The sequence below is a fragment of the Poecilia formosa genome, unplaced genomic scaffold (assembly GCF_000485575.1).
Source record: "Poecilia formosa unplaced genomic scaffold, Poecilia_formosa-5.1.2 Scaffold420, whole genome shotgun sequence".
NCBI classification, from domain to species: Eukaryota; Metazoa; Chordata; class Actinopteri; order Cyprinodontiformes; family Poeciliidae; genus Poecilia; species Poecilia formosa.
Genome location: NW_006800359.1, coordinates 383,154 through 409,752, shown reverse-complemented (window position 1 = coordinate 409,752; position 26,599 = coordinate 383,154). Strand labels below are relative to the sequence as shown.

Here is a 26,599-nt window from a genome sequence, read left to right as displayed (position 1 = left end):
TGTTTTATACAACAGTGTTGTTGTATAAAACATACAACGTAATGTATGTTTTATATATACAACATAGTTGTATGTTTTAAACAACAGTATGTTTTACATGTTTACATGTAGCTACATGTGCTGCAGCCCACATCATAATACAACCTCCACCATGTTTTACTGAAGTTGTAAATTTAGTTTGGACTTCTTTTTTTCCAGGAAACAGAAACTCTCTGCGGAGTTCGATCAAACTTTGTGTATGGATTTCTAAAAAAAACAACAACAACATCCAACCTTTATTTTATTATAGTCAAGATGAAATCAAGATATTTCTGATTATTTTTGGATTTATTAGCTTCGCATTTTCTGCATAATCTTCATCTGTTCCTGCATTTTAGGCACAAAAAGTTATTTCTGCAAAATACCTTCGTGTTGTCCCCAGTCACATAGCTTTTCCATACCACAAATAGTTTCAGCAGTTGTTTTTATTGTCTCTTTACTTCTCCAAATACATTTTCCCTTCAGTATCGTTATTTATTAACCAAAGATGAGACTAAAATGGATTCAATAGTTTGTAAATGCTCGGTTTTGCCTTGAGATGGCTCTTCTTCTGGACATAGACAAGTGAATCATAAAAAGTCATTTAAAATAACATAATGTATATTAATCATATTTAATGTTTATATTTTTATTTTATTGATATTTAATAAATCTAATCTAGTTTAAAATACTCCTCAAACGTTCAGGTGCTTATTTTCCACCACTTAGTGACGCTAGTTGCCTGGAAATACTCAGAGCGGAGGGAAAGAACTCCATTACCCATAAACCCTGATACTGACGCATTACGTCAACGCGTCAAACTAGAGAATTTTAACATGGAGGACTGCGTTGTTGTAGAAAAGAGCCCGGTAAGATCTGTTTTTGGCCTTTGTTATACTGTTTACTTTTAATAACATACTTTATTGAAGTAACATGTTTTGGAGTTTCTTCTTCAGACTTAGTTTAAGGTCGATTTTTTTGTTTTGGTTTTTAGCTCTTTAAAGCAGCTTAATCGGAAAACCTGCCAATTCATTCTCCGCTCGGTGCGGCAGCTGTTAGCCTTAGCATCCCGTCTGGAGAGAACTAAAAGTCATTTATTTTACGGTTGTGACGAACTTTTATCTAAAACAGGATTACGTATTTGTGTTAATATTTTACGGATGTTCGTTGTTGTATTTCTGCTCGGAAGCCCTGCTGTTTGGGTGCTATGGTTTATCATGTTGAGCTGCTAAAGTTAGCTGACTGCTAACCACGTAAATAAGTGTCTCTGTGAAATCATGATGAAAATCTGTCTGGAAATTATAAGTAAAATTTGTCTATGAAATAATTGTGCAGCCTTCTTAATTGACTAACAGGAGCATCATAAATACATTTTAAAAATAAGAAAATTTTATTCAGAAGTAAACAAAAATGAAAGAGCATTTTGATAAGTTAATCTTAAAATGTCTTATTTCTGTCATTGCATCATTTAGTAGTTTTTTCCAAAGGATGATTTCTGCAATCTCTTTACTTCTGTACATAAATTAGATCATTTTTAATGAACCGTTTTAAGATGACGGTTGATTTGTCTTTAGACTAAAATGAATATGAAAAACGTTTTGCTACTTTTTCTTTTACAAAAAAAATATTTACATAAAAATGCTTACAGTCATCAGCTTTTCATTATTTCACTCTGTATTTCCTAATACTTCTGGGTTCTTTTCTTTTTAAACTACTAAATGTTTTTAGATCAATTCTGTACACGTTTGTAGAACATATTCATATTTAAACTATATGAAACGTTTCAAGTTAAGGATTAACCAAAACTTTAGTCTGACTCATTGTTTTGAGTTTCTTCTATAGTTGCATCAAGCTGAAGCAACATTAAGGAGCCAGTTTAATTTCCCTAACGATGATATGATACATTTGCAGATTAGATAACGGTGACGTTTGATGAGATTCTGACTCTACAAATATAGAAAACCCAAAGAACATTTTGTTTAACAAAATGACAGCAATAAAACTAAAAGAATATTTCACATAAGGTCAAATTTGACAAATCTACATTATATTAAATCATTGAAATTGAGATTTTCCTTATTGGTGTTTTGTTGTTGTGACTCTGTGTGTGTGTGTGTGTGTGTGTGTGTGTGTGTGTTTGGACCCTGACAGGAGGAGCTTCCCTCCATCCTGAGCTCCAGGCCCCAGACCGGCCTGTCCTTCCTGGCTCCAGAACCAGAGGACCTGGAGGATCTCTACACCAGATATAAGGTCTCCTGCTTCTCTGTCTGTCCTCTCACATCTGCTGAGCTCCAGGAGAGGCGATGAATTAATCGTCTCTGAGACAAACATTAGCTATAAAAAGATATTTACATTATACCTTAAATCAGTAACACGTCTGCCTTGTGCCACTTGCAGTGTTTCCTCATGGTGTGGTTCAGGGCAGCTCATCTTGGACCACATTGTTCCAAATATACAAATATTTTCAGTTTGCATAAAGCATTAGGGTGGTAAGCCCTTTCAGGCTTTTTTTTTATATTGTAGGATCTAAAACACTGTTTCATATCATCAACTTTTATTTAGCCAAACTTTTAATATGCGTCACTTTTTAAACTGTTTTCCGCCATGAAACAGAAACGCTGGACAAAAAGCTATTCCTATTTTTAGAGAAATTAAAACAAATGCCATAGCTTTTAAAACAGCTCTTAATTACTTTACTATACAAAGTGTTATGATTGTACATTTTTGAATCAATATGCTATGTTACTGATGTTATGTGTGTGTGTGACTGTTTTTGTAATAAATGTTTTTTAATGGCACTGATTTTATCAGTGCTGATTTCCTCCATGTTGAGCTCGGTGATCAGTGGTGAAGCTGATCTGATCTTCCTCAGCAAAGGTTTAAAAATCAGCCTGATAGTTAATGAAAGTCACCCCATTGTTGCCAACTCAGCGACTTTCAGTGACTAGAATCAGCAGGCCAGGCTTTCTGAAGATCAATGATTAGTGATCGTCCAGAAAACTGCAATCGGTGCACCGCTCTGTTTTTTTACCTGGACCCCAAGAAGAGTAGCCAAATAAACAAACAAATGGTGTGTGTGTGTGTGTGTGTGTGTGTGCAGAAGCTGCAGCAGGAGCTGGAGTTCCTGGAGGTGCAGGAGGAGTACATTAAGGATGAGCAGAAGAACCTGAAGAAGGAGTTCCTGCACGCCCAGGAGGAGGTGAAGAGGATCCAGAGCATCCCTCTGGTCATCGGCCAGTTCCTGGAGGCCGTGGACCAGAACACGGCCATCGTTGGCTCCACCACAGGTAGCCGGGTCCAGACCGCACCGCTGTGATGTTCCTCCAGCTTAGCATGAGATCAGCCGGCTGCATTCGGCTGAGCGACACCAGATGCAGCTCTTCTTTTAGTCCAGTGAAGCGTTTGTCAGGGTGTTTAGCGTTTGGCTCCATATCGCTGTTCAACAGTAACTTTCCTGCTTTTCAGTCATTTCTTGCTAAATGCAGCTGTTTTTTTTTTTTTTTTCAAATCCTGAGATCCTGCGATCTTTTTTTTTTTTTTTTTTTTAATCAAACCCAAAAGAATCTGGCTGTGAAATTGTCCAAAACCCTTTGAAAGTTTTGGCTCTGTTATGACACACACTTCCCTGTTTCTGCGAGAAATCATTTTATTAGCTTAACTAAAATATTACATTTTTAGTTTTGATTTTAAAACGTATATGCTTCAAACTTTCAGAATTTTTAGTAAAGAAAAAAAGCTACGTTTTCTACTGGATAAAAATTTTGAGAAAGTTTTGAAAATCCTGTTTCAAGGTAAACACATTTTTTATTTATTTGTACTTACTTTTGTACTTTTTTTTTACTTTTCTGTTTTTTATTTTTCTTGGAAAATCCTGGTTTAAATCAAACATGTTTTTATTACCTTATTTTTCTTATTTATCGAAATAATTTTTATTTTTATTAGTTCATTTAAAGATGTCCTCTTATTCATTCATTTTAAAAAGTCATTCTTTTTAGATTAAAAAAATTATTTAAATTAAAATAATTGTTTTAAAAATCAATCTTCAGTGCAGTTGCGTGTGTTGGCCTGTAGGGGGTGCCAAAGTCGCCTTGTTTACATAACTGCATTTCCAAACAGCCTGAAACCATCAGAGAATCAGAACATTGTTGGCATTCAGTCCCTGCTTTTCCCCTTCAAGCTCAAATATCGTCAGTTTATGTTTCTAGAAATGTTGAATCTGCTGAAGGAGAAACTTTAAACTCTTTATGGATTAAATGACTCAAGAAGTCAAAAACAACATTTTATCTGAACTGGATTCAGCTGCTTTTAGTTTTCCTGAAATAAAACTGAGTTGCTGAATATTCAGTGTAAGCTGTGGGTGGTTTTTATGTGTTGAATTTGTGTTTTAAAGGTTTTATGTAAGAGTTTATATTTGAATTATTAAGCATTCGGCTCTGTGCTGCCTTCAGGGTCCAACTATTATGTCCGCATCCTGAGCACCATCGACCGAGAGCTGCTGAAGCCCAACGCCTCGGTGGCTCTGCACAAGCACAGCAACGCGCTGGTGGACGTTCTTCCTCCAGAGGCCGACAGCAGCATCATGATGCTGACGTCAGGTACGCTGCAGACCGGACCGGTTCAGGCCGGGCCGGACCGGACCTTAGACTAGCTGTGCTTTGTGCCCACAGACCAGAAGCCGGACGTGATGTACGCAGACATCGGGGGCATGGACATCCAGAAGCAGGAGGTCCGGGAGGCTGTGGAGCTGCCGCTGACTCACTTTGAGCTCTACAAGCAGGTCAGCATCCGGGTTCTCACTAAACCAGGGTGTCAAATTTAAGCCTCTTATAAACGTTACAAAGGTTTGCTGCTGTTTATTTCTGCTGTTTGGTCGTGAATCTGTTGTTGTCAGTTTCAGTTTCTTTATTATTTGTTTCCCACTGTCTGTTAAACTCCTTATTGTGCTGACTGAACAGATTGAAGATGTTTTTCCACGTTTGACCTGCTTGTGAAGCTGCTGCTCTGTTTAACTGAGCTGAACTGCTGCAGCATACTTAAATACGTTTAAGTCTGTGTTTAAGAAAAGGACTGTTTTAAATCGGTCAGCTGCTTTTCTGTGTCAGATCGGTCCATTTTAAACCGGTACTGGAAGTGAAAACAGCATTCAGAGGGTGATGTTTGTCAGCTTCATGGTCCTTCATCTTCTGACTCTGATAATCTGTGGAAATGCTTCAGATTATGTGACAGATTCGTTGTTCCTGCTGCTGGTCGGCACGACTCTGTCACGCTGAAACTTATCAGATCTTAAATACTCGAACCACTTCCACACACCAAATTAATCTTTCCTCTCACCAGCGTCTGCTTTCTCTGCACTTGTGGAAGTTTGTTCAGTAACATTTGTGTTATGGTCATCATGAGCGCTCACTTTGTAGCTAAAACTGACAGCGTCGGTACCTGGCCTGGCCTAGCCTAGCCTAGCCTGGCCTAGCCTAGCCTAGCCTAGCCAGTTTACAGTATTAAAGTGTTCATTAGAATTTGAAGTTTATTGATCTATGAGATCAATAAACTTTTAGTTTCCAGTAAAATTTATCACAATAACCCATTTTCTTCTGGGACATAAATTGTCCCAGAATGAATGTGATTAACAATAATGATGTTGTAATAATGGTAGAATAATAATAATGCAAGAACACAGTTTTATATTGAAATAAACTGATTTGAAATAAACTGGCCTTATGCTATTGCATTGATGTTCATATTAATTATCTTAATTTTGGTCTTTAAAATTCCAACATTTCCACTTAACTTTATATTTTGGTCCGTCTGATGATGTAATTTTTATTTATTAAATGATTGATAATTTGATTAATTACTCAGTACTTGAGTCGACGTTTTACCAAATACATTTTAAATTTGACTTGAATAAAATATGTTGAAGTAATGCTATTCTTGCTTAGGTAAATTTTTGGGTACTCTGCCCACTCAGCCCCTTCAGACTAGCCAGCAGCAATTAGCAAACGGCTGCTGAGCTCATTATAGGAGCTGCTGCAAACATTAAAGGGTTAATAGAGGAGCCATGTTGGATGACTGAATGGAGGCAGAGCTTCAGAAAAAGCAGGAGCTTCTTAAAGAGACAGAGGCCCAATTTCAAGGCATTAAATCAGGAAGTCAAATTTATTTTAAGTCATATTTTTATACCAAATGAAGGCAACATAGTTAACTTTGCTATAAAATGACATGATGTGCCTGGAAAATATAATACTGGCCCTTTAAATTCTCATAAACGCAGAAAGCAGCAGTTTGGATTTTTACTTTGAGGAAAGAAACGAAAACGGCGACGATTGGACCAGGAAATGTTGAACTAGAGATCAAAGTTTCTTTATCTGCTCAGATCGGCATCGACCCCCCCAGAGGCGTCCTGATGTACGGCCCCCCCGGCTGCGGGAAGACCATGCTGGCCAAGGCCGTGGCCCACCACACCACAGGTCAGGCCGCCACCGCCGTGCTTCCACCGGAGGCCGGCTGGCCGCATGTCTGACGTCACTTCCTGTTCTCCTGCAGCGGCGTTCATCCGCGTGGTGGGGTCGGAGTTCGTCCAGAAGTACCTGGGCGAGGGGCCGCGGATGGTGCGGGACGTCTTCCGGCTGGCCAAGGAGAATGCGCCGGCCATCATCTTCATCGACGAGATCGACGCCATCGCCACGAAGCGCTTCGACGCTCAGACCGGAGGTGAGGCCGTTTCTGCCCGGGTTCGCCTGAAAGCGGCCGGCGGCGGCTGACTCTCTGTCTCCCTGCAGCTGACAGGGAGGTGCAGCGGATCCTGCTGGAGCTGCTCAATCAGATGGACGGCTTCGACCAGAACGTCAACGTCAAGGTGAGTCCGGCTGCGGCTCGCCTGCAGCGGCGCCGTCCGTCAGTCAGCTGACCAGGGGAGGCATCGTCCGGCCAGCCCAGACTTAGGACTCTAAATTAGGAACTAAAATCAAATTATAACTTCAATATATTAAAAAGACAAAATAATGATCAAAAACTTTAAAACTTAAAATTCTAATGTAAGATTATAACTTTAAATTATTAAATTATGACTAAAATGTGAAATTAACTTGAAATTGACTTTTAAAACTCGTATTTATGATTTAAAAATCTAAACTGACTTTAAAATTTGAAATTATTACTAAAATTTGTGATTGGCTTCACTCAAAATTATAACAAAGTCAAAACTTTGATCTTGTTAAAATGTGAAATTGTGACTAGAACTTATACTTGACTTTAAAACATGTAATTATGACTTCCTGTTGGACCTTCTGGGCTTCCATAGAAACCAGAGAACATGGTGGATGTGGTGAAGCAGCAGCTCAGCTCCGGCTGAAGCAAAGCGCCAAACCCAGCTGTTAATTTAAGAACAAATGAAAAGTTTTAAAGTTTTAGGCTATTTTTGTTGTTTTCTGTTGGATTAAAAGCTTCTAAGAATCTGCAAACTCACTGCGTTGAGACAAAATCAGCCTCTAAACGTCCCTCTTCTCATTTAGTGATGAAACATTAAATGCATCAAGCAGAAGGTTTTTTAGAGTGAAAAGTTTTATCTCTTTGGACGCTTGTGCTGCTGCTCCGCCTCAAACCGAACCTTTCATGTCAGTGAATGAACGCTGATGTCATCGCAGCTTATCTCGCCTGAAAGGACCTGCAGCGTCAAGCAGCAGGACGGCGGCGGATTCTCTCCCAGTCGGAGTGAAAAGATCAGGAAATGATCGTCATTAAGCTGCAGAAACGCCTGAATTTAAAAACAAGATGAGTTATTTCTTTAAAGGTGAGGCGGTTGAAAGCCAGCTGCCTGCCTCTGTTCAGACTGAAAGCTCAGAACCAGGGAGCTGGTTCTGATCAACAGTAGAAGAAAATCCTGCGTTCTTAAAGGGGCAGTATCATGTAAAATCATGAGACTGTGCCACCACAGCACCAGAGGCCCTGGGGTGCTGTGGTGGCACAGGGCCAAAGCATAACCCACACATTGAGGCCTGGGTCCTCATGCTGGTGGTCGCAGGTTCGATTCCCAGCCTGGTGACATTTCCCACATGTCTTCCTCTCTCTCATTACCCTGTTTCCTGTTGAACTACCTTCAAATAAAGCCCACTAGAGCCAACAAGACCTTTAAAAAGAGACAGAGGCCCAATTTCAAGACGTTAAATTTTACTTCCTAATTTAAGTCACATTTGACCTCCAAGGTAACATTTATTTTATTGTGCTATAAAATCCCCTTTAGAGAGAAACTCACTTCACATTTTTCCATTTTTTTAAAATAGAAAGTTTTCTTCTTTAAAAGTCTGTGAACCTGGAAGCCGGTGTGTCCGCCCCCCTCAGGTCATCATGGCCACCAACAGAGCCGACACCCTGGACCCGGCGCTGCTCCGACCGGGCCGTCTGGACCGGAAGATCGAGTTCCCGCTGCCTGACCGCCGGCAGAAACGCCTCATCTTCTCCACCATCACCAGCAAGATGAACCTCTCAGAGGAGGTGGACCTGGAGGACTGTATCCTTCTGAATCACTCGGCTGACTCGTCTGTCTGCGACGCTCGTCTCATTTCCTGTCAGGAAGCTACTTCTTGGTTAAGTCCAAGTCTGCCAGGACTTATGATATCTTATTATATTCTTAACACAACACTTTGGATATTCAGCAGCATGAAAACATGTTAGCAATGACATAAAAGTAGCAACGGTTTATAGAAACGTTTTAAAGGAACCGTCATGGTGCTTTTAATTCTTCCTTTTCTAAATCATCCAGTTTTGGTTGTATAAAGTGGAACTGTGATCCACAGGTTCCTCTCCGACTCCTGGTCCGATCACTGCGTTAGAGAGCAGCTCGTTTCGGTTCCGTCTCTTTAAATGCAGCTGAAGCACTTCCAGGTCGCAGATCGCCCAGCTCCGCCCCCTTCTGCCATTTTTGTAGTTTCATAGCAGATCATGAAACCTTTTTTATGAAAAACTGTAACGTAATAGTTTAAAAATGTCAATGTGGAAATGAGAAAACTGAACGGATTGAAACTTAAGACCCAAACAGGATATTTAGAAATATCCACAGCAGCAGGAGAGACTAGATTCACTTTGTCTTCTCTCCGAGACTCAAATTATAAAATGTATTTAAGGGCTAAAACAGTGGATTTTGCATTATATGGATTTTTTAATGCAGATTTACTCACAGAACCTGTCACAGAACCTGTCACAGAACCTGTAAGAGTTCAAGACTCTGAACAACCGGAAAGGTTTTCCTCTGGCAATGATGTCAGACTGTTGAAGCAGAAACAGACCTGGGGAAGCTCTGGTTTCCTGCTGCGGAGGGTCAGTGAACGCAGCGTGACGTGAAGCTGAAGCAGGTTCAGATTAGAAAGGAAACGTCAACGGCTGTGAATGTTTAAAGGTTTTACCGTCATGATTAAAGGAAACGCTGTGCGGTTCATTCTGCCCCGTTTGGAGAGTCGCGCCCAGAGTCTTCCTCAGGTCAGGTGGTTTGTTTACGTCCTGCATCACTTCCTGCTGCCGGAAGGCCGCGCCGCGTTCCCTCCGTCCGTTTCGTCTTTAACTGCTGCTCAGATGTGGCTCGACCCGACAAGATCTCTGGAGCGGACATCAACTCCATCTGCCAAGAGGTGAGCTGACCCTTCAACTTTCCATCCCCAGGTCAAAGGTCGGCTCCTGGCTCATTCTCCTCCTCTTCCTCAGGCCGGCATGCTGGCCGTGCGAGAGAACAGGTACATCGTCCTCGCCAAAGACTTCGAAAAAGCTTACAAGACGGTGATCAAGAAGGACGAGCAGGAGCACGAGTTCTACAAGTAGAGAGGCGGCGGGTCCAGATATCGATTTCTGTCTGCCTGGATTCATCACTGTTCTGTCTTTCTGGACTAAATTTAGTCGTCATGGCGCCGGGCCTGACCTCGGATCAGTCTGAGCCCTGAGACGCCCCCAACCACCAGGGAGAGGCGCTCCTCAGCCTCTGCTGCTTCCTATTAATAGGACGTGCTCCCTCTACAAGGCGTTACTTTAAAGAAATACAATAAACATGTTTTCCATACCAGGAGAGAATCTGTGTTTTATTTAGAAAATAAAGCTGAGATTAATGAAGCGGGTTCAGCAGAGCAGGTGATTAACGTCCGAGTTTCACTGGTTATTTAATCCCAGGATTCACAAAAACAAACCTGCATCATCAAACCACCGAGCTTAAGGGCCGTTAAACGAACGATGACAAATGACAGCAAAGTGGGCGGAGCCAAGAGAAATCGGCGGTCAGGATGAACCGGAGCCCAACTCAGTGATTTTAACGCAGGTTTTACCAACCTTTCACGTCTCCTGCAAATCTTCTTTGTTTTTTCAAAAGGACAAATCCAGTGACTTCAAAATCAGTAAACTTTCAGCATGTTGTAACTTAAAAAAAACACCTTACCGACAAATGTGGCAATGAACAATAAATTTAGTTAAAAATCACGCAACTTTTTTGAAGAACCACAACTAGCAACAAATCTATCGGTGTTTTTTCAGCAAAGCACCACCTCCGGACTCGCCACCAGGGGGCGTGTCTGAGGGAAATGGGTTTATACGGCAGGGCCTGAGTGACGACATCAACCAAGCTGGAACCAATAGGAAATGTCAGCTGCAATACCACCGTTCAACCCAAAGAGGGCAGCACTGAGACGTTTTTAGGTTAAAATGCTGCAGACTTTGACAGAAGCATGCAGGTAGAACCCAGTATATTATCCACTTTATCTGAAAATAAAAGTTAACTTTGGTCTTAGTGTCTTGTAGTGCTTTATGGCATCATTCAGACATTTTGTACTTCATTCAGTTGCAGCTTCGTGAGCCTAAACCCTGCAGCCATCTTGTTTTGAGAAACAAGAAACTTTCTGCTTCAACAAGTCAAACTTGTTTACTCCTTTTCAAATCCTCCTTCTATGACCTTTAACCCTTTAAGATCCAGTTTCAATATTACAACTTTACTTCAAACAAAAGAAGTGTACAAAGGTTGACTTCTCTTGGTTGTTTGCTACAGGATTCACCAAATTAATTAAAAAGAATAACAGTTACTTCCTCTGCGCTCATCAATCCAAGGTTTGGCCCAACACCAGGCAGCCATCAGCATTCCTGAGCTCAACATGCCGACCAGGCAGATGTAACTTCACCCCAAACAATGTCCTCAATTTGTTTTGCAGCCTCAGACAATGCATTAGCACAAAGCAACACCCGGGGCTTTAACGTGTGGCTGAGAACTGGAATATCTGCTGCAATGACCACGGTAGTTTTCCATGAATATTATTCATAATTTATGAGTAAATTAAACATTTAACTGTTTTTACTGAGGTTCAAACTTCTTTCCATGTTATTATGACTATCAATAATTTATGGGAAATTCTGCCATCTGCAAAATACTATAACAGATTTTCATTAAAGCTCAAAAATCAATCAGGAAACGGTACATTCATCTGCACAAAACTTCAGCAAAAAACGGTTGAAAGTAGTTTTCATGTTTTTCTGAAACGAGTCGAGTTTAGTGTTTTATTTCTCTGAGCGTCATATTTAGTTACACTAAATCCTTGACTTTATCCCAGATAAATATTTAGCCGTGCAGCAAAATATTTATCTTGAAGGATTTTTGTCTAAAAATATTCAGCTTGAAATTAAATATGCAGCTTGAGGTGAAATGGTTAGCTTGTTAAACTAGAATTCAACAAATGTTGATAATTGAAATTGTTGTCCATACTAGGAATGATGACAGAATGTTATTAGGTGGAATTTTAATGACTAATGTGATCATCTTCCCGTATTTATCAATTATGAGTCAATATAGAGCTAAGATACAAGATCCGTTAAATAGATCAATAAGGAATAGATCAGCTGACATCAGGAAACAGATGGGATGAAGTTTATAAAGATTACATGGAAACATGACAAAAAAATAAATTAATTGGTTTGATTGTATAATAAAGTTTTTAAAACATTCTACAATAATTTGACATGGTTAATAAGAAGACTGAAAAAAATATAGCAAATTGTTGGACAAAAATAAAGCGAGTACAACAGAAACATAATTAACGAAGTTGTAAAAAAGGTCAAAGCATTTAATTCACTTGTTACATAAACTATTTATATTTAATGAGTGAATTAAGTAAAAAAAACATTAAAATAAATATTTAGTTGACTAACTACTTTGGAGCTAAATATGTAGTTTAAGTAAATATTTAGTTAGCAACCTTAGCATTTAGCTTGCTAAGTAAATATTCAGTTTGAATTTAAATGCTTAGCTTGTTAACATTTAGTTTGGAGTGAAATATTTATAGTTTCTTAACTAAAATTTATTTTGCAGCTAAATATTTTTATTTGAAGCTAAATATTTAGTTTTCTAGCTAAAAGTTGGGAGCTGAATATTTAGCTTGCTCACTATTAGTTTGAAGTTAAATATTTCATTTGCTAATTAAATATTTAGTTTGGAGTGAAATATTTGGTTACTATGTAAATATTTAGCTAGCCAACTAAATATTCAGTTTGAAGTTAAATTTGCTAGCTAAACATTTAGTTTAACTAAATATTTAGTTTGGTAAAATATGTCAGGCTAAGTAACTCAAATTACCTCTGTTAATTGTTGACAGTGTAACGTCACACTCGGTTCCCCGTATTTCTGCCCTGACCTTGTGCTGATCCTGAAGGTCATCCTCTCCAGCTCTTCTCATCCTGGGTGCGTAAACTTAATCATTTTTTCACACCTTCAACATTCACGTTTTTAAAAACAAGGCGTGTTTTAATGAGGCGTCAGTCGCTGTAGTCGTACATCAGGTGGATGAACATCTGCGTGGTCATGCTGCCTCCGGTCTGCAGGTCCTGCAGCTGGCAGAGCCGGCTCAGGTAGACCCCGGCGTCGGGCCGGCTCCCCGGCTGGCTGCCTCCGCTCTGCTGCTGCTCCGCGCTCCGCTGCTTCTCCTTCTGCACGTCGCCCCACGAGTCGAAGCAGTGCAGCTCCAGGTTGTTCTGCCTTAAAGCCAGGAGGGAAGTTTGGTCACACAGAGACAAACCAGCGGCGGCCGTGACGTCAGAATGAGCGGACCACCAACCAGGGCGACGCGGCTGGGAGCCTCCAGGTCACCTGGTCGAAGTAGTACGGGCAGATCTGCATGGCGGAGCGCTCCGGGTGGTGCAGCATGCCGCCAAAGATCCGCTCCAACTTGTGGTTGGGCCCGAAAAGCAGCCTGGGGAACATCCGGTCCCACAGAACCGGCACAAGGCTGTCCATCCTGGTCTGGGCGGCCGAGACCCGGCGAGGAAGCAACCGGTACAAACGAGTTTGGGCCATTTCTCCAACAACCCTGAAAGCAAAACGATCATTGCACCAAAACCTCTGATTCAGGAGGTCCAATGTTCTCCTGGGTTTCTGAGGTAGACTCGGTTCTGTTGGGACCAAAGTTTCAACTACTATGTAAAATGACCCTAATTAACTGAAAAACCTGTTCCCAACATCTTCAGTTGCTGTTGTTCTCTTTCACACTGCTCTGTGTCAAATAAACTAAAAGTTTGAAAAACTTGTTCCCTGCCTCACCTGTGGGGGCGCCGCACCAAAACCACTGAAGACACAAAAACCTCTGCAGAAAACACTGAATGCAACTTCCTTCTTCACCAAATGAAACAAACATGGAGTGGCTCAGATTTTAGCGTTTGTCCGATTTCTCTTTCGTCTCTGGATCCATTTCTCCCGCTAGCACTAGCCTAGCGCGTTTGTTTTGGTTGTATTTACCCAGAATGCCGTGTGTTATAGTTCGCTTCCTGCTTTTGGAGCGGTCTCCGGTCCACTTGGCGTTCATATATGCATTCGAAGCACCAGAGTTTACTTCAGCTGAACCCAAACCGAGGTTTGGACTAAAGTGGATTAAACGGCGCTGGTGTGAATGCAACCTGAAGTCTTATTTTGGGCTTTTTGCTGCTTTTTTTTCTCATTTCCAGTCTGGTACCAGAACATTCCCAGGTGTCTTGCTATTTAAGCCTTTGACCTTTGACCTGAGACTCATTCAGGAGCTAAAAGTCTCCAGCAGGGTTGTGTCTGGTATCGGATGAAGAAATGAGGTTTGGTTCAAAGCTTTCATAAAGGTAAAGCTCACTTACAGGTAGTGGTAATTTCCAAAGCTGATCTTCTGGGTGAAATGTTGACTTTTAACTGGATTTTGTTCTAGAACTGCATCAGTTTTTAAACCATAACTCCATATAAGCAACAATGACCTCATTCTTCCTCATTTCTGACCTCTGACCTCATGATCCGGTTACCTCTGAAGAGCCTCACCTGTTGCTCAGGTTCTGGTTCATAGCTGGGTCTTGATCTGGTTTCTTCAGAGACCTAGCTCAGGGATAGGCTTTAAATTTCAAACCTGTTTATTTCTGTAAAGGTTGGAGTTGAGGAAACACCTCCCAGTCAGACTGATTTGAGTTGCTCCATACTGTTTACTGCTGTAGAGAGGATCTCTGCCTTTCAGGACTTCTGTCATTTTCAAAGGGAATCTTTCCTCCTTCCTTTGGCTCTGGTTGTGAAGCTCAGTGCAGGTGGCAAAGCACCAGGACAATCACGGGCTGCTCCTTTGTGCTGCGAGGACGACACAGCCTGACTGAATGTCCTGAGCTGCTGCTTTGGTCGTTTTGAAGCCCTGAGCAACAGACCTGTGAGAAAACCCTCTCTTCATCCGGAGGAACAGATAACCAGACAGCTGATGTCCAGAGGACCTTGAGAAGAATCAACATGCATAAAGCAGCAGGACCTGATACGGGGTCTGGTTCTGAAGACCTGTGCCGACCAGCTGGCTCTCGTCCTCTCTGACATATTTAACACCTCGCTGAGCTGTGCTGCTGCTCCATCCTGCTTCAAGACGGCCATCATCACCCAGCGCCCAAAGAAACACCTTTTCATCAGTGAATGACTTCCGCCCTCTTCATCTCGCCCCCATCGTGACGAAGAGTTTCCAGAGGCTGATGAAGGATCACATCATCTCAAACTGCCCTCCTCTTTTGATCCGCTCCTCATCAACGATGGAGCAGGAAAGGTAATTTTATTTATACAGCACATTTTCAGCAACAAGGCGATACAAAGTGCTTTACAGGAATTAAAATGAAATACAAACAAATAACAAACCAAAGGAAAAAGCAAAAGAAAAGAATCTAATGTTGATCTAAAGTATGTAAAGTAGGAGCTCCTGTTCAGGTAGCTAAGTGTCCTCTGGTCTACTTCCTGTTCTGGGTTGGAAGAACAGGAGCCTGAAAAGTCGTCTAACAATGTTGGAGGAATAAGAGTCTAACAAATACTTGCTAAGGTCGTTTCTAAGTTTGTTCTAATCTCTGGTCTGGGTTGCAGTAATAGGAGTCTCTGCATAATAATCTAAAAATTAATCCAAGAAGTTTAGTATTGGTCTAAATAGTGAGTACAACACCTGTTTTCTAAAAAAATAAGCTAAAGAGTGACTAATCTAATTCCTTTGCTGGTTACCAGTGAGTACAGTTTCTAAATAATAACTGATAAACTGGATGAAAAGACTGCATTGGGTGGATGTGGCACATATAGCAAGACAAACACAAAGACCTGCTGGAAAAGGCGTAGAGGTCAGGGAGTGTTTGTCTGTAACTATGAGGCTTTGCAGATTAGCCCCATGTCTCTCTGTTCTCCCAAATAAAGTCTCTTTTAAAGGTGGAAATATCAAGAGTGAGTCCCTCACAGTTCAGCCATAAGATTCCAGGGTGAGGAGTCGTTTGTCCACATAAACTCCAGGAGATAAAGGCCACAGGGAGCCAGATTCAGAATAACTAGTTCACTGAGCCAAAACTAGCAGCTTGTCCAAGATGGGTTCCATCCCGTTAGTGAGTTTTGAGTCTTCAGTTAGGCTGCGAGTCTCAGCAAGACTCACATCCAACTCGTCTCTGTCCCACAACATCTGAGTGTTTGCCAGTTCAACCAAGTCCGTCACAATCAATAAGCCAGAAATCCACAAGCTCCAAACAGCAGAAATCCTGTTTCATGAATAAATCCAGGGTGAATCCCGCCGGGTCTGTCCCTGCAGGACAGGAGGCTCTTCTGTGCCCAGACTTCTCGTCGAGAAAATTTGATCAATTGCATTGAGAGACCGGTTCACCAGATCCAGGAACATTAAACCTCTGAGGATACAGATCACTGACACTTTGACCCTCCAATCCTCTGGCCTGGTGAAGAAAAGCTTGTTGGATGAGAAGATCCAACCTCCGCCTCCCATCCTCACCACTTCCTACAGAGAGACAACGGAGACCAAACCAAGCAGCAGCATCTCTGTCTGGTTTGCAGCATCTCACACTGACTGGCAGCGTGAGGAGAGACTGGAGAGGACAGCTGAGAGAATCGTCAGGACTGAGCTTCCTTCCATCCTTGACGCCGCTCCCAGTCGCTGCCTGTCCAGGACTCGGTCCATTATGAAAGACCCGTCCACCCTCAGCAGGGTCAGTTCTCCCTGCTGCCCTCTGGGAAAAGATTCAGCAGCTTCAAATGCAGAACAACCAGATTCCACAACAGCTTCATCCCTCAGGCCATAAGGATGATAAACTCCAAATTAGATTCATCTTTTATTACATATATTTACATTGATACTTTTATTACTTATTTATTTAGTATTGGAGCCTTGCAATGAAATTTCTTTCAATTTGTAAATGTTTAAATGTACAATTGAATGACAAACTCTGTATATGTATTAAATACTTTTATATTTTTTATGGCAGCAGAGTGAATCTGGTTTTGGCACCTGAGTAGTTGTGTAATTTTTAACATGGCACACTAAATCTTTTCTCCTTCGTTTGGCTCTGGTTGTGGCACTTCAATACTTCTGTATTTTTTATGGCAGCAGAGTGAATCTTTACTCCCTTTTGGCACCTCAGTAGTTCTGTAATTTTAACTATTTAGACTAAATATTTTCTCTTTCTTTGACTCTTGTTGTGGCACTTCAAAATCTCTGCATTTTCTTGTGGTAGAGTGAATCTTCCCCAGTGTGGTTTTGGCACCTCGGTAGTTCTGTACTTTTGCCGGGGCAGCGTGAACCTTCTCCCCCTCCGCCGGCTGTTGTGGGACTCGTGGTGAAGGGGAGGGAACCTCCTGCTCCTCTCAGACCGCCTTGACTTCACAAACACGTCAGAAACACGGCGGAGCGGCTGCGGGAAGCTCCGTCCGATCCCCACGCCTCTTCTCGGTAAGTTTCATTATTAAGGAATAAAGTTAAAATAATTAAGTTTTGATACTGTTGTTCTGGTCGCGTTCGCTAGCGAGCTAGTGAGCTAACAGCCGTTAGCTCGGTTCGTCTCGGCTCGGTTTCCCCCACATCTGGCGACCTGGTCCTGGGTTAAAGAGTTGGTTCTGTTGCCGGAACCGGACCACAGCTCCCCTGAGGTGGACCTGGTTCTGTTGGTGTTTGCTGGGAGATGTTTGGACTTGTTAGCTCCTCTCCGAACCGGGAGCAGAACCGTTGCTGTTACCGAACGCTGGTTCTGGAGCTGGGTGATCCGAGGACACCTGAACATCTCAGCGGGTTATTAGCTCGTTTCTGCGCTTCACTTTTGAGCTAAAGCGACATTTCAGCGAGTTCGTTTCAAATGTTCCTCCCGTCCAAAGAGAAAGAGGAACAAAGAAAAGTTTCGCTCCGAGTTTAATCATCACCGGAAACTCTTTGTTTCATCAGCAGCTGAGTTGGGTCAACTGAGACGTTTCAGGGCCTGGTTGGTTCCGACTGGAGGAGCTGATTTCCAGCTGAAACGGGTTTCATCTTAACGGAGGAGTTTCACTGTTCTGCTCCAAACAAAAGGCCCCGCAGGGCCTCTTCCTCCTCCTCCTCCTCTTCCTCCTCATCCTCCTTCACATTAATGACCGGACCGCCTTCAGGACTTGCGGGACAGCCGCTCTTCTGGCCATTTGCGGCCTTTTTCTGGTTTTGAGTGACTTTTTGCGTCTTTTTTTGTACGAAATTTACAACTTAAATAGAAAATTGTAGGCTCTAAACCAGGTAAGTAGGACCACAGACCTCAGTGACGTTTTACTCAAAAACACACCTATTACAGATAAGGGTTTTAAAAGACTTCTTATTTTTGTTGCTGGGAATAAACTAAAATTAATACCTTGACTGACAGGTTAGGAAACTGTGCAGCTTTGAGACCCTTTTTCCTACCTTTTAATTAAAATACACTTTGATTTCTTGCTCAGCGGGTAAAAAGAAAAGAATTAACAATTAAATGATTTAGCATTTTTTGCTGAAAAAAGTGAAAATGTCTCCCCTGAGTTCTTTCAACTTGGTGATTTTTATCCCACGGTGGAAAAATTTTGGAGTAAACTGAAAAACATGGGTCAGAACCAAGGATAAATGGGACGGATAAGAAGTCCAGATTTTAGAAAAATACAGAAAACCCTAAGATTTAAGTCGGTGGAGCAGTTTAGAAAACTGTTGTCCCAGTTTTTACAGGGAGTTAGTAGAGTTTGTGTTTGGAGTGGCTTTGCAGAGTTTTAACCGCTCTGATGGAATCATGTTTTTTACTTTCTGACATCTGAAGCCAGATGTCCGTCTGTTCTTGGTCCTTTTTCTGCAGCAGATGTCAGAATCTTTAACACCTGTAGATGTTTTTTGTGCTGGAGCGCGGAAAAGGCTGAAAGAACTCGATTAAAATGTTTAATCGAGTTAAGTACATTTTAATCAACCTATATTCACCAAATGAACAACATTTTTAATTTCAAAATTATTGTATGATTCTGCTAAATTGTAGAGTTGATGCATGAGCTGATGAAGAAATATGTTTGTTTTTAATCCGTTATTCAGTCATCAGATTGGAGAAAAGTGCAACTGAAACTCCGTCTTTTTGAAGCAGAAATGAACTCCGGTCGGTCAAGAAGTCGTTTTGTTCACTGCTGTTGGTGCGTCAGAATTACGGGTGTACCAGAAACACTCAAATAAAAGGTCCCGCTCAGAAGACAAAAGACAAAAATGTCTTTGTTATGACAACTTGACATTAACCAGGAAATCATTAACGTTTAAACTTTACCTTTAATAACATAAAGTTACCTATTTTTAAATGCAATCAGTAATACTTTTATAACAAATGTATATCAGTAATGATTTCTTGGTTAATGTCAAGTTGTCATAACAAAGACATTTTGAATAATGTCAACTTTGTATTAAAAGTGTCATAATTTACCGAATGACGTTTTATGACAACAGTAATAAATATTCATGAAGGCTTATTGATGTTCATGACAGGTGTTATGACATGTTTATGACAGGTGTTATGTCATGTTTATGACAGTTTCATGACAGTCTTATTCAACCCCCTTCAAATAAAGTGTTACCATTTTCTGTACCAGGTGTTTAATGTTTGCTTTTGGAATTAAATAATCACAAATCTCTCATTAAATGTTTTATTTTTTTTAAATAATGATGCTTGGATGAGAACGGGTCGGTGATCTGTTGGGACCAAATCTGTGTTTGGGCTTTGAAACGATAATGAATCCGTATTAGTCCGTCGGGTCTCCTGATGACATCAACGCCGCTGGACCGGCTGACTGAGTGCAAACAGAACCGCCGTGTTCTGTCTGGTGGAAGTTGTTGCTCTGGTTTTGTTGTGGGTCGCTTGGCTCCCTTTGGGCTTCCTCGTTGCTATGGAAACGGTGGCTGCTTGGTACCTGTATGGGGGCAGGACCTCACCTGGGGGTGGAAACATTATCAGAGCGACAGGATGAGTCCGCCTTGGCCCCTGGAGACACGAACTGGCTTCTGGATGTGTTTCCATGACGAGGAAGCTGGCAGGCGTCGCCATGCCGACGCATTCTTCCTGGTTGGTTGTTGGAATAAGAATGACGTTCAGTGTTTGTTCAGCTTTTCCTGAAAAACGCTGGTAATGCCTGTTCAGTGCCGGACCTGCTGTATGTACAGTAAACACAGAGGAGCTGCAGTCTGACCCGACGTTCTATGGAGCTACATCGGGGGAATTATTTATTTTATTTTCAAAAAATATTTGCAACAAAACATCTTTAAGAGAAATTATATAAAATAAAAAAACTAAATTTAAACAAAGACCAGAAACAAAAAAATAGAAGTAAATAATTCTAAAGGAGAAACAATAAAATGAGAATCATCTTTGACAAAAAAAAACATTTTAAGTGGGAAAAAATATTTTGAAGCTAAAAACGTAATTTAAGACATAAAAATGTATTTAAAACTTAACAAATAAGTATGGAACAAAGGATTTGAAAGAAATCAAATGAAAAAAAAATCATTTTAAATTATTGCTGTAACAGAATGATTTCAGATGAATAAATTAATTTTGAATCAGAAAAACATAATTTTGCCTTCATCCTGGCTTCATCACATCATCCGACGGACTGGGATGCCTGAATTATTATTTCATGATGAACTGCAGATTAAATCAAAGCAATTGGACGATAACATGGAACACCTGACCTTGGATTTCCCATTTGTCATTGAACGCACCGTCACAGAGAGCAGCAGCTGTCATGTACGGTAGAGCTGCAGCCTAAAATATGAGTCATAAAGTTATCAGACAGAAAAGATGCCTGGAAGGACAGAAGTTCATTAGTGGTGGAGGAAGTATTCACGCCTCCAACAGGAAGTTGGTTTTGTTTTTACCGTGTTGGAGATAAAATCTCATCTTTTCTGTCCAACTGCATCATTTAATGAATCTGCTGCACTGAAGCGTCAAAGACTTCACCCCCTGCAAGTCTGATGTGAAGGAAACCCCCAAACCTCTCCAGGCTCCATACGGGCCAGAGGTCAGAGACGACAGGAGGGGACCCGTCCCTGATGTACGGAGTCACTTTAAACACAAAATTATCAACATGTTGGGATAAGAAATAAAAAGTTTGCTGTGTTGTGTTCATCAACGCTGATCAGGTTTTATTGTAGAAACTGATTAAAAACACAATCGACTGATTAATGAATATATGGATCAAGGTTATTAACTAAAACAAACAAAATTATAACTACATGTAGAAAACATTTTTGTTAATTTAAATAAATAAATAATAATATAATATAACATGCTGAAATTGTAGAGATATATCCTTTGTTTCCATGTCTGTTAATCTGTTTATTAGCCTTTCAATTTGATGTGACATTTATTTTATCCTCACACAAGCAGTTTACGTCAGCTGTCAGTAAATTACGGAGCCTCGTTTTCCTCCTGGAGGAAAAATGGTGAAAGTTGGAATAAAACTCCAGTCAGTTTATGTCCAACAAAAATTTAGTCCATTTTTTGAAAACACTATCTTCTGTCGAGTATTTATCACCCAATCGATGTAAACGTAACAACTTTTTACATTTTTTTAATTCTGCACCTAAAAATTAACCACAGTGTGAAAAACTAAAACTACTACTATGACTAATAAAAATTAAATAACCAATAAAACTAGTAATTAGTAAAATCTAACTAGAACTATTTGAATTAGACAAAATTACAATGAAATAAAACTAAACTAAAACTAACTAAACTTGGTTTGGGTCGATGAATATTTCAGGCTTTGATGCATTTGAATAAATTAACCCTTTAGTGAAATCACAAATTAATGTTTTAATTAGTTTCTTAAATGACTCCAGATATCCAGGACCCATCTTGGGCCCGACTTTACCAGATTTAATCTGATCGTGAATTCCTCTCGGTTTCCATGGAAACCAGCCTCGGGCCATCGCACTCCCTGATGTCTGCCAGTCAGAAACGCATTCCCAGCAGCAGACTTCCTGCTGACGGTTTCCCTGAAAACCTGGCGCGGATTTCTGGATCGGATTCCAGACTCGCCTCAGCAGTTCCCCAGGGGTCAGGAGGTCAGGGGTCACGGGCTGAAGGTCGTTGGTGGTTGAAGCTTTTCTCTCCATGTAGAAACTTCAGAAATGAGGTCCTTCCAGCTTCTGTTGGGACATTTTGTTTGCTGCCTCACCGGTTCTGATCCAAACCAGCTGTGTGTGGAACAGCTGGCTCGGGTCAAACGGCGTAAAATCAAAACCAGCTTTGTTGACTTGGACTGAGCCTCACCAAGGAATTTCACTGCAGTTTTTAAGAGCTCAGGCTTTGAACGCAGCTAGAAAATGGACGCTTCCTGTGAGAAAGCATTGTGAATCCTGTAAGCTGAATGTTTGTGCTGTGAATTACATAAATGTCATAAATTATCAGAAGAAGATGAGTATTAGAAACTGGAGCAGAACTCTGCATACAAAGCTAAACCGTCTGCTGAGGAGCATAATGAGCTAAAGATCAAAGGTCTGTTTTGATGAGCTAAAATGTTTTTAGCTAAGATGCTAAAGGTTGTGGGTTGCTAGCGCCCATTTTTCGCCCGTAAGAGTGAAAACAGCAGTATAAGGTAAAATGAGCTGAAAAGCTAAAGCTAGCTAAAATACTAACTATAGCATATTGGCTAACACATGCATATTTGACAGCATTAAATTACTCTATTCAGGATGTAATTTTATGCTTTTAATTTAAAATTAGCTCAAATGTAATGGATGCAATGCTTACATTAGATAACATGCTACAGTTGACTAGCATTAGTCAACATGCTGACTAATGCTAGCGTGTTGGATAACATTAACTTCATTCAGTATGTTAATGTTAGAATTAGCTGAAATGTAGCTGATGAGTGCCATCATGACTAACATTAAGTTACTCCATTCAGTGAGCAAACACCTGTGTAAGAGCTAAAATTAGCTAAAAAGTCAGAAACCTGATGGACTGGGTGGATTTGCTGCTGATCTCTTCCAGTCTGAGGCGGCGGCTTCATGTTGCATCAGGAGGAAATGCAGCTCGGCTGATAATGACACATAATGTTCAATCAGTCATCATTACAGATGCTTCCAGCATGTCATGGGTTAACGCATTCAGACTAATGAGTTTACTTCCTGTTGACTGCCGGCTTCCTCTCATCCTCACACTAACTTCATGGCGGTCTTTCTCTCTTATGTCTGCAGCAGATGCAATATTGATGCCCTCCACACTGAAAGCATCCGCTGCTGCGGCTAAAAACAGATTATAGGGACATTAAACATGAGCAGAAGTTTATCGTCTCCTACCAAAGGAGGAGCGATCCACGTCAGTTTATTTCTACCTGGAAAAATTCAGTCAGTATTTAACATCCAACCAATTTAAAAAAATTATTTATGTCCCTGTAGCCTTCTTCTTGACAATACTCCATCGATTCTCTGGGATTTTTTTTTTTTTTTTTGGAAAAACGCCAAAGTGGGCGGGGCCAAGAGCCACTGAGGGGCGTGGCCAGGTGTGGAGCTCATGGGGGTGTGGTCGGGAGGAACAGCGGTGTTGCAAACGTAATGACTTTGAAAAGTCACTAAATTTGTCAAGTCGCTTTTTGTATTAAAAAAAAGCCTGAAAAGTCACTAAATGTGGCAACAGACTCGAGATGCTTTTTTTTTTCTTTCTATACAAAAAACGACTATGGGCAAATTGAGTGATTTTTTTCAGTGTAGTCATTAGCAATAAATGTGGCAACTTCTGTCCCAAAAACAGAATTTTTTGGAACAAACTGGCATCTTTTGTCAAATCAAATCATTTGTCAAAAATCTAATCTGATTGAACTGTTGAATGTTTTCCAACAGTGGCAACAAATGTAGCATCTCTCTCAAAAAAACTAGCAACTAAAAGAAAAAGCGATCAGTAACGAATCTAGCCAATTTTTTTTCCAAAAACACCCAACTAGCAACAATACTGTTTATTTATTTAATTTTTTTGTTGAAACAGTCACAACAAATCTAGCAGCTTTTTTCATCAATGACAAGCAATAGATCTAGAGTCTTTCTTAAATCTGGTGAATCTTTTTACACAAAAATGTCTGTTTGCACAGAAACGTACAGATGAAACCAGAAAAGACCAATTTAGACAGTTTGTCTGAAAAACTCCAGCTGGTTTGGTGGTTTGTTGCTTTTCCTTCCTCCATCTGCTGCTGCTGCGCTGCGAACCCGTCCTGATGTTCTGCTTTGCTCCCGAGTGGGAAGCGTTTCCACACCGCTCTGACTCAGTCTGCTTACCACCCAGCATGCATTGCAGTGGCGTCTCCACCGGGGGCGCTGCTGAGCAGGTCTGTGCTTCAGGCGGCTAGTTGTCCTGATTCTCATCATAAACAGGACAAATGTTCGGTGCTGAGGATGTGAGGAGGCGCGCCGCTGATGCTCTGAGCTTCTGCAGTTCTTATTGGGTCTCCTGGGCCGCCCGGTTCTGATGGATCATCTGCAGCGGGAAGCTTCCTGTTTGACCCAAACATCTCCTCCCAGGAGAACCGGTTCATCTGCAGATCACTGAGGAGCGACAATCAGCAGTTCATATTCCCACTTTATTAACATGATGAAGACGAGCTGCAGAGCGCTGCTAATGCAGATTTTCCCGAGACCTTCTCTAAGAGCTGATGAAGAGGATGAAGAAGATGATGGTTCATTTGAGCCCAAACAAACCGACTCCAGATCCGTTTCCTGGGATTCATGTTCGTTCTCAGAATTTAAAACCGAGCGACAAATCTAAAACATAAATCTGACTTCAAGCAGCAAATCAAGCTTCTTATTTTTTTCAATAAAAAATTATTTGTCTTAAAAAAGAAAAAAGCGAAGAGTTAAATTAATTTTTTTGTAAGAATCTGACACATTTTTAATGTGACTAGTGAAGAAATGTGGACTTATCTTTAAGACACTAGCAACAGCCTGTTATAAATTTGGCTTGTAGCAGCAAATCATCTTTTTATATAACTCTAACTTTAAAAAAGTATTTTGCAACAGAATACTTTTTTTAAGTCATTAGAGAAAAATTTGGCTTTTTTTTATTTGAAACAAATTTCTGTTCTGTGAAGTCGATCGTTTCCTTCAGATTTAGTTTTAATCTCGTTCTTCCTCCTGTCAGGTGATTAGCTGGAAGCTGCTAGCCTTCAGTGGGATTAGGATTAGGACTAGGATTATCGTCGGCTGCTATAACCGACTAATTAATGGGTTTGTTTCTGATGCTGCAGCAGAGGTCAGAGGTCGTTCTCGCTCGATTTGTTGATGCCTTTTCTTCCTCTGTCTTTCAGAACCTGGTCGCCTCGGCAACGGGCCAGCGAGTCCTGTGGGCCAGCATCATTGTTCCAGAACCGGCTGTAATCCTTGCTCCCTTTGTTCCGGCGGCGGCCCACGGGGGCCATGACAGGGGGGCGGCAGCAGAATCAGCCGACGGCGGCAGAATGAGCGGGCCTGGCTGCCCGCGGGCCGGGTCTTCACCGCGCAGCGAGCCGGACCGCCAGAGGTCGCAGAGGTCGGCCCCCTGCTGACCTGCAGCGGCGATGAGCTGAAGGATTGCCAGGCGCTCATTTCCTCTCCTGCTGGTTGATACTTCCTGTTTCCTGTCTGGGGGGGACGCTTCCCCCCCCCCACGCCTGCCAGAAGTGCCTCCCTGTCCCTGAACTGATCCGTTTCGCCTCACGTCCTCACCTGGACCCTTCAGAACCGCTTCGTTCGTCCAGCTGTCACCATGGTTACCCTGCAGTCCAAGTGGCGCTTCCTGTTCATGTTCCTGGGCATCCAGCTGGTCGTCATGGCGCTGCTGTCCCGGGAGGGCTACCACAAGCGGGTCAGCTACTTCATCCGGATCTTCCGTAAGGGCGAGGCGGCCGGCCCGGTCCGGAACCGCACCGGCGCCGCGCTGGGCGGCGGGGACGTCTACGCCAACCTGTCCCAGCTGTCCCGGGGACACGACCACGCCGACGACATGCCTTACTGCCCCAAGACGTCCCCGCTCATCGGTGAGTCCAGAACCTTCCAGTCCAAACCTGGCAGAACCCGGCCAATCATCACTGCCGTTTTTCCTTCTGAAACAAGGGGGAACCTTCTAGTTGGTGTTTCCTGTCCCACCATCACAAACATAAACACATGCAGTTTACTCTGCCTGGACTTTAACTAGACCAAACTCAGGGATGATTTCAAGAATTTTGTCACAATATTTTTTGGTATTATTCCGATAGCGATAACAATTTTACAAACTATTTATTGCTACTTTTTTACCTGATGCAACAAACATAAATGCTTTTTATGAGTAAACTGTTAAAATTAAAACCATCTAATCAGTTTTTACATTTACTGACGATTCAGGGAGGAAACAGTGAGAAAATAAAAATAATGTCCATCCATCATCCATCCATCCATCATCCATCCATCCATCCATCATCCATCCATCATCCATCCATCCATCATCCATCGATCATCCATCCATCATCCATCCATCCATCATCCATCCATCCATCCATCATCCATCATCCATCCATCCATCATCCATCATCCATCATCCATCCATCATCCATCCATCCATCCATCCATCCATCCATCCATCATCCATCATCCATCCATCCATCATCCATCCATCCATCCATCCATCCATCCATCATCCATCCATCCATCCATCCATCATCCATCCATCATCCATCCATCCATCATCCATCCATCATCCATCCATCATCCATCCATCCATCATCCATCCATCCATCCATCATCCATCATCCACCCATCCATCATCCATCATCCATCCATCCATCATCCATCATCCATCCATCCATCCATCCATGATCCCTCCA

At 41.6% G+C, this 26,599-nt stretch overlaps 2 protein-coding genes across 3 annotated transcripts in view; both read left to right on the top strand.

Moving 5' to 3' along the window:
- Positions 1–777: 777 nt before the first annotated feature.
- psmc4 (proteasome 26S subunit, ATPase 4) lies at positions 778–10,061 on the top strand. The gene is made up of 11 exons (XM_007576929.2): positions 778–887; positions 2,170–2,268; positions 3,119–3,305; positions 4,467–4,613; positions 4,686–4,795; positions 6,389–6,482; positions 6,559–6,726; positions 6,795–6,871; positions 8,353–8,521; positions 9,580–9,635; positions 9,709–10,061. Exons 1-11 carry the CDS (start codon positions 855–857, stop codon positions 9,820–9,822), a joined length of 1,254 nt encoding a protein of 417 aa, XP_007576991.1. The 5' UTR covers positions 778–854; the 3' UTR covers positions 9,823–10,061.
- Positions 10,062–17,037: 6,976 nt separating this feature from the next.
- The window catches only part of LOC103155289 (beta-1,4-galactosyltransferase 3), a 15,071-nt gene continuing 5,509 nt past the window's right edge, over positions 17,038–26,599 (top strand). Inside the window, exons 1-2 of one of the 2 annotated variants that reach the window (XM_007576926.2) lie at positions 17,038–17,207; positions 25,067–25,774. In XM_007576926.2, coding sequence (XP_007576988.1) covers positions 25,504–25,774 — 271 coding nt within the window. In that variant the 5' untranslated portion in view covers positions 17,038–17,207; positions 25,067–25,503. Of the gene's footprint in view, positions 17,208–24,897; positions 24,987–25,066; positions 25,775–26,599 lie in introns of those variants that run through there. The other variant, XM_016663439.1, reaches the window with a different exon arrangement.

Bases quoted from the DNA above. Each gene is read 5' to 3' on its own strand.
- psmc4 (XM_007576929.2), top strand. From the start codon at position 855: ATGGAGGACTGCGTTGTTGTAGAAAAGAGCCCG. The intron at 888-2,169 runs GTAAGATCTGTT...GGACCCTGACAG, and splicing joins TTGTTGTAGAAAAGAGCCCG to GAGGAGCTTCCCTCCATCCT. The intron at 8,522-9,579 runs GTATCCTTCTGA...ACTGCTGCTCAG, and splicing joins GGAGGTGGACCTGGAGGACT to ATGTGGCTCGACCCGACAAG.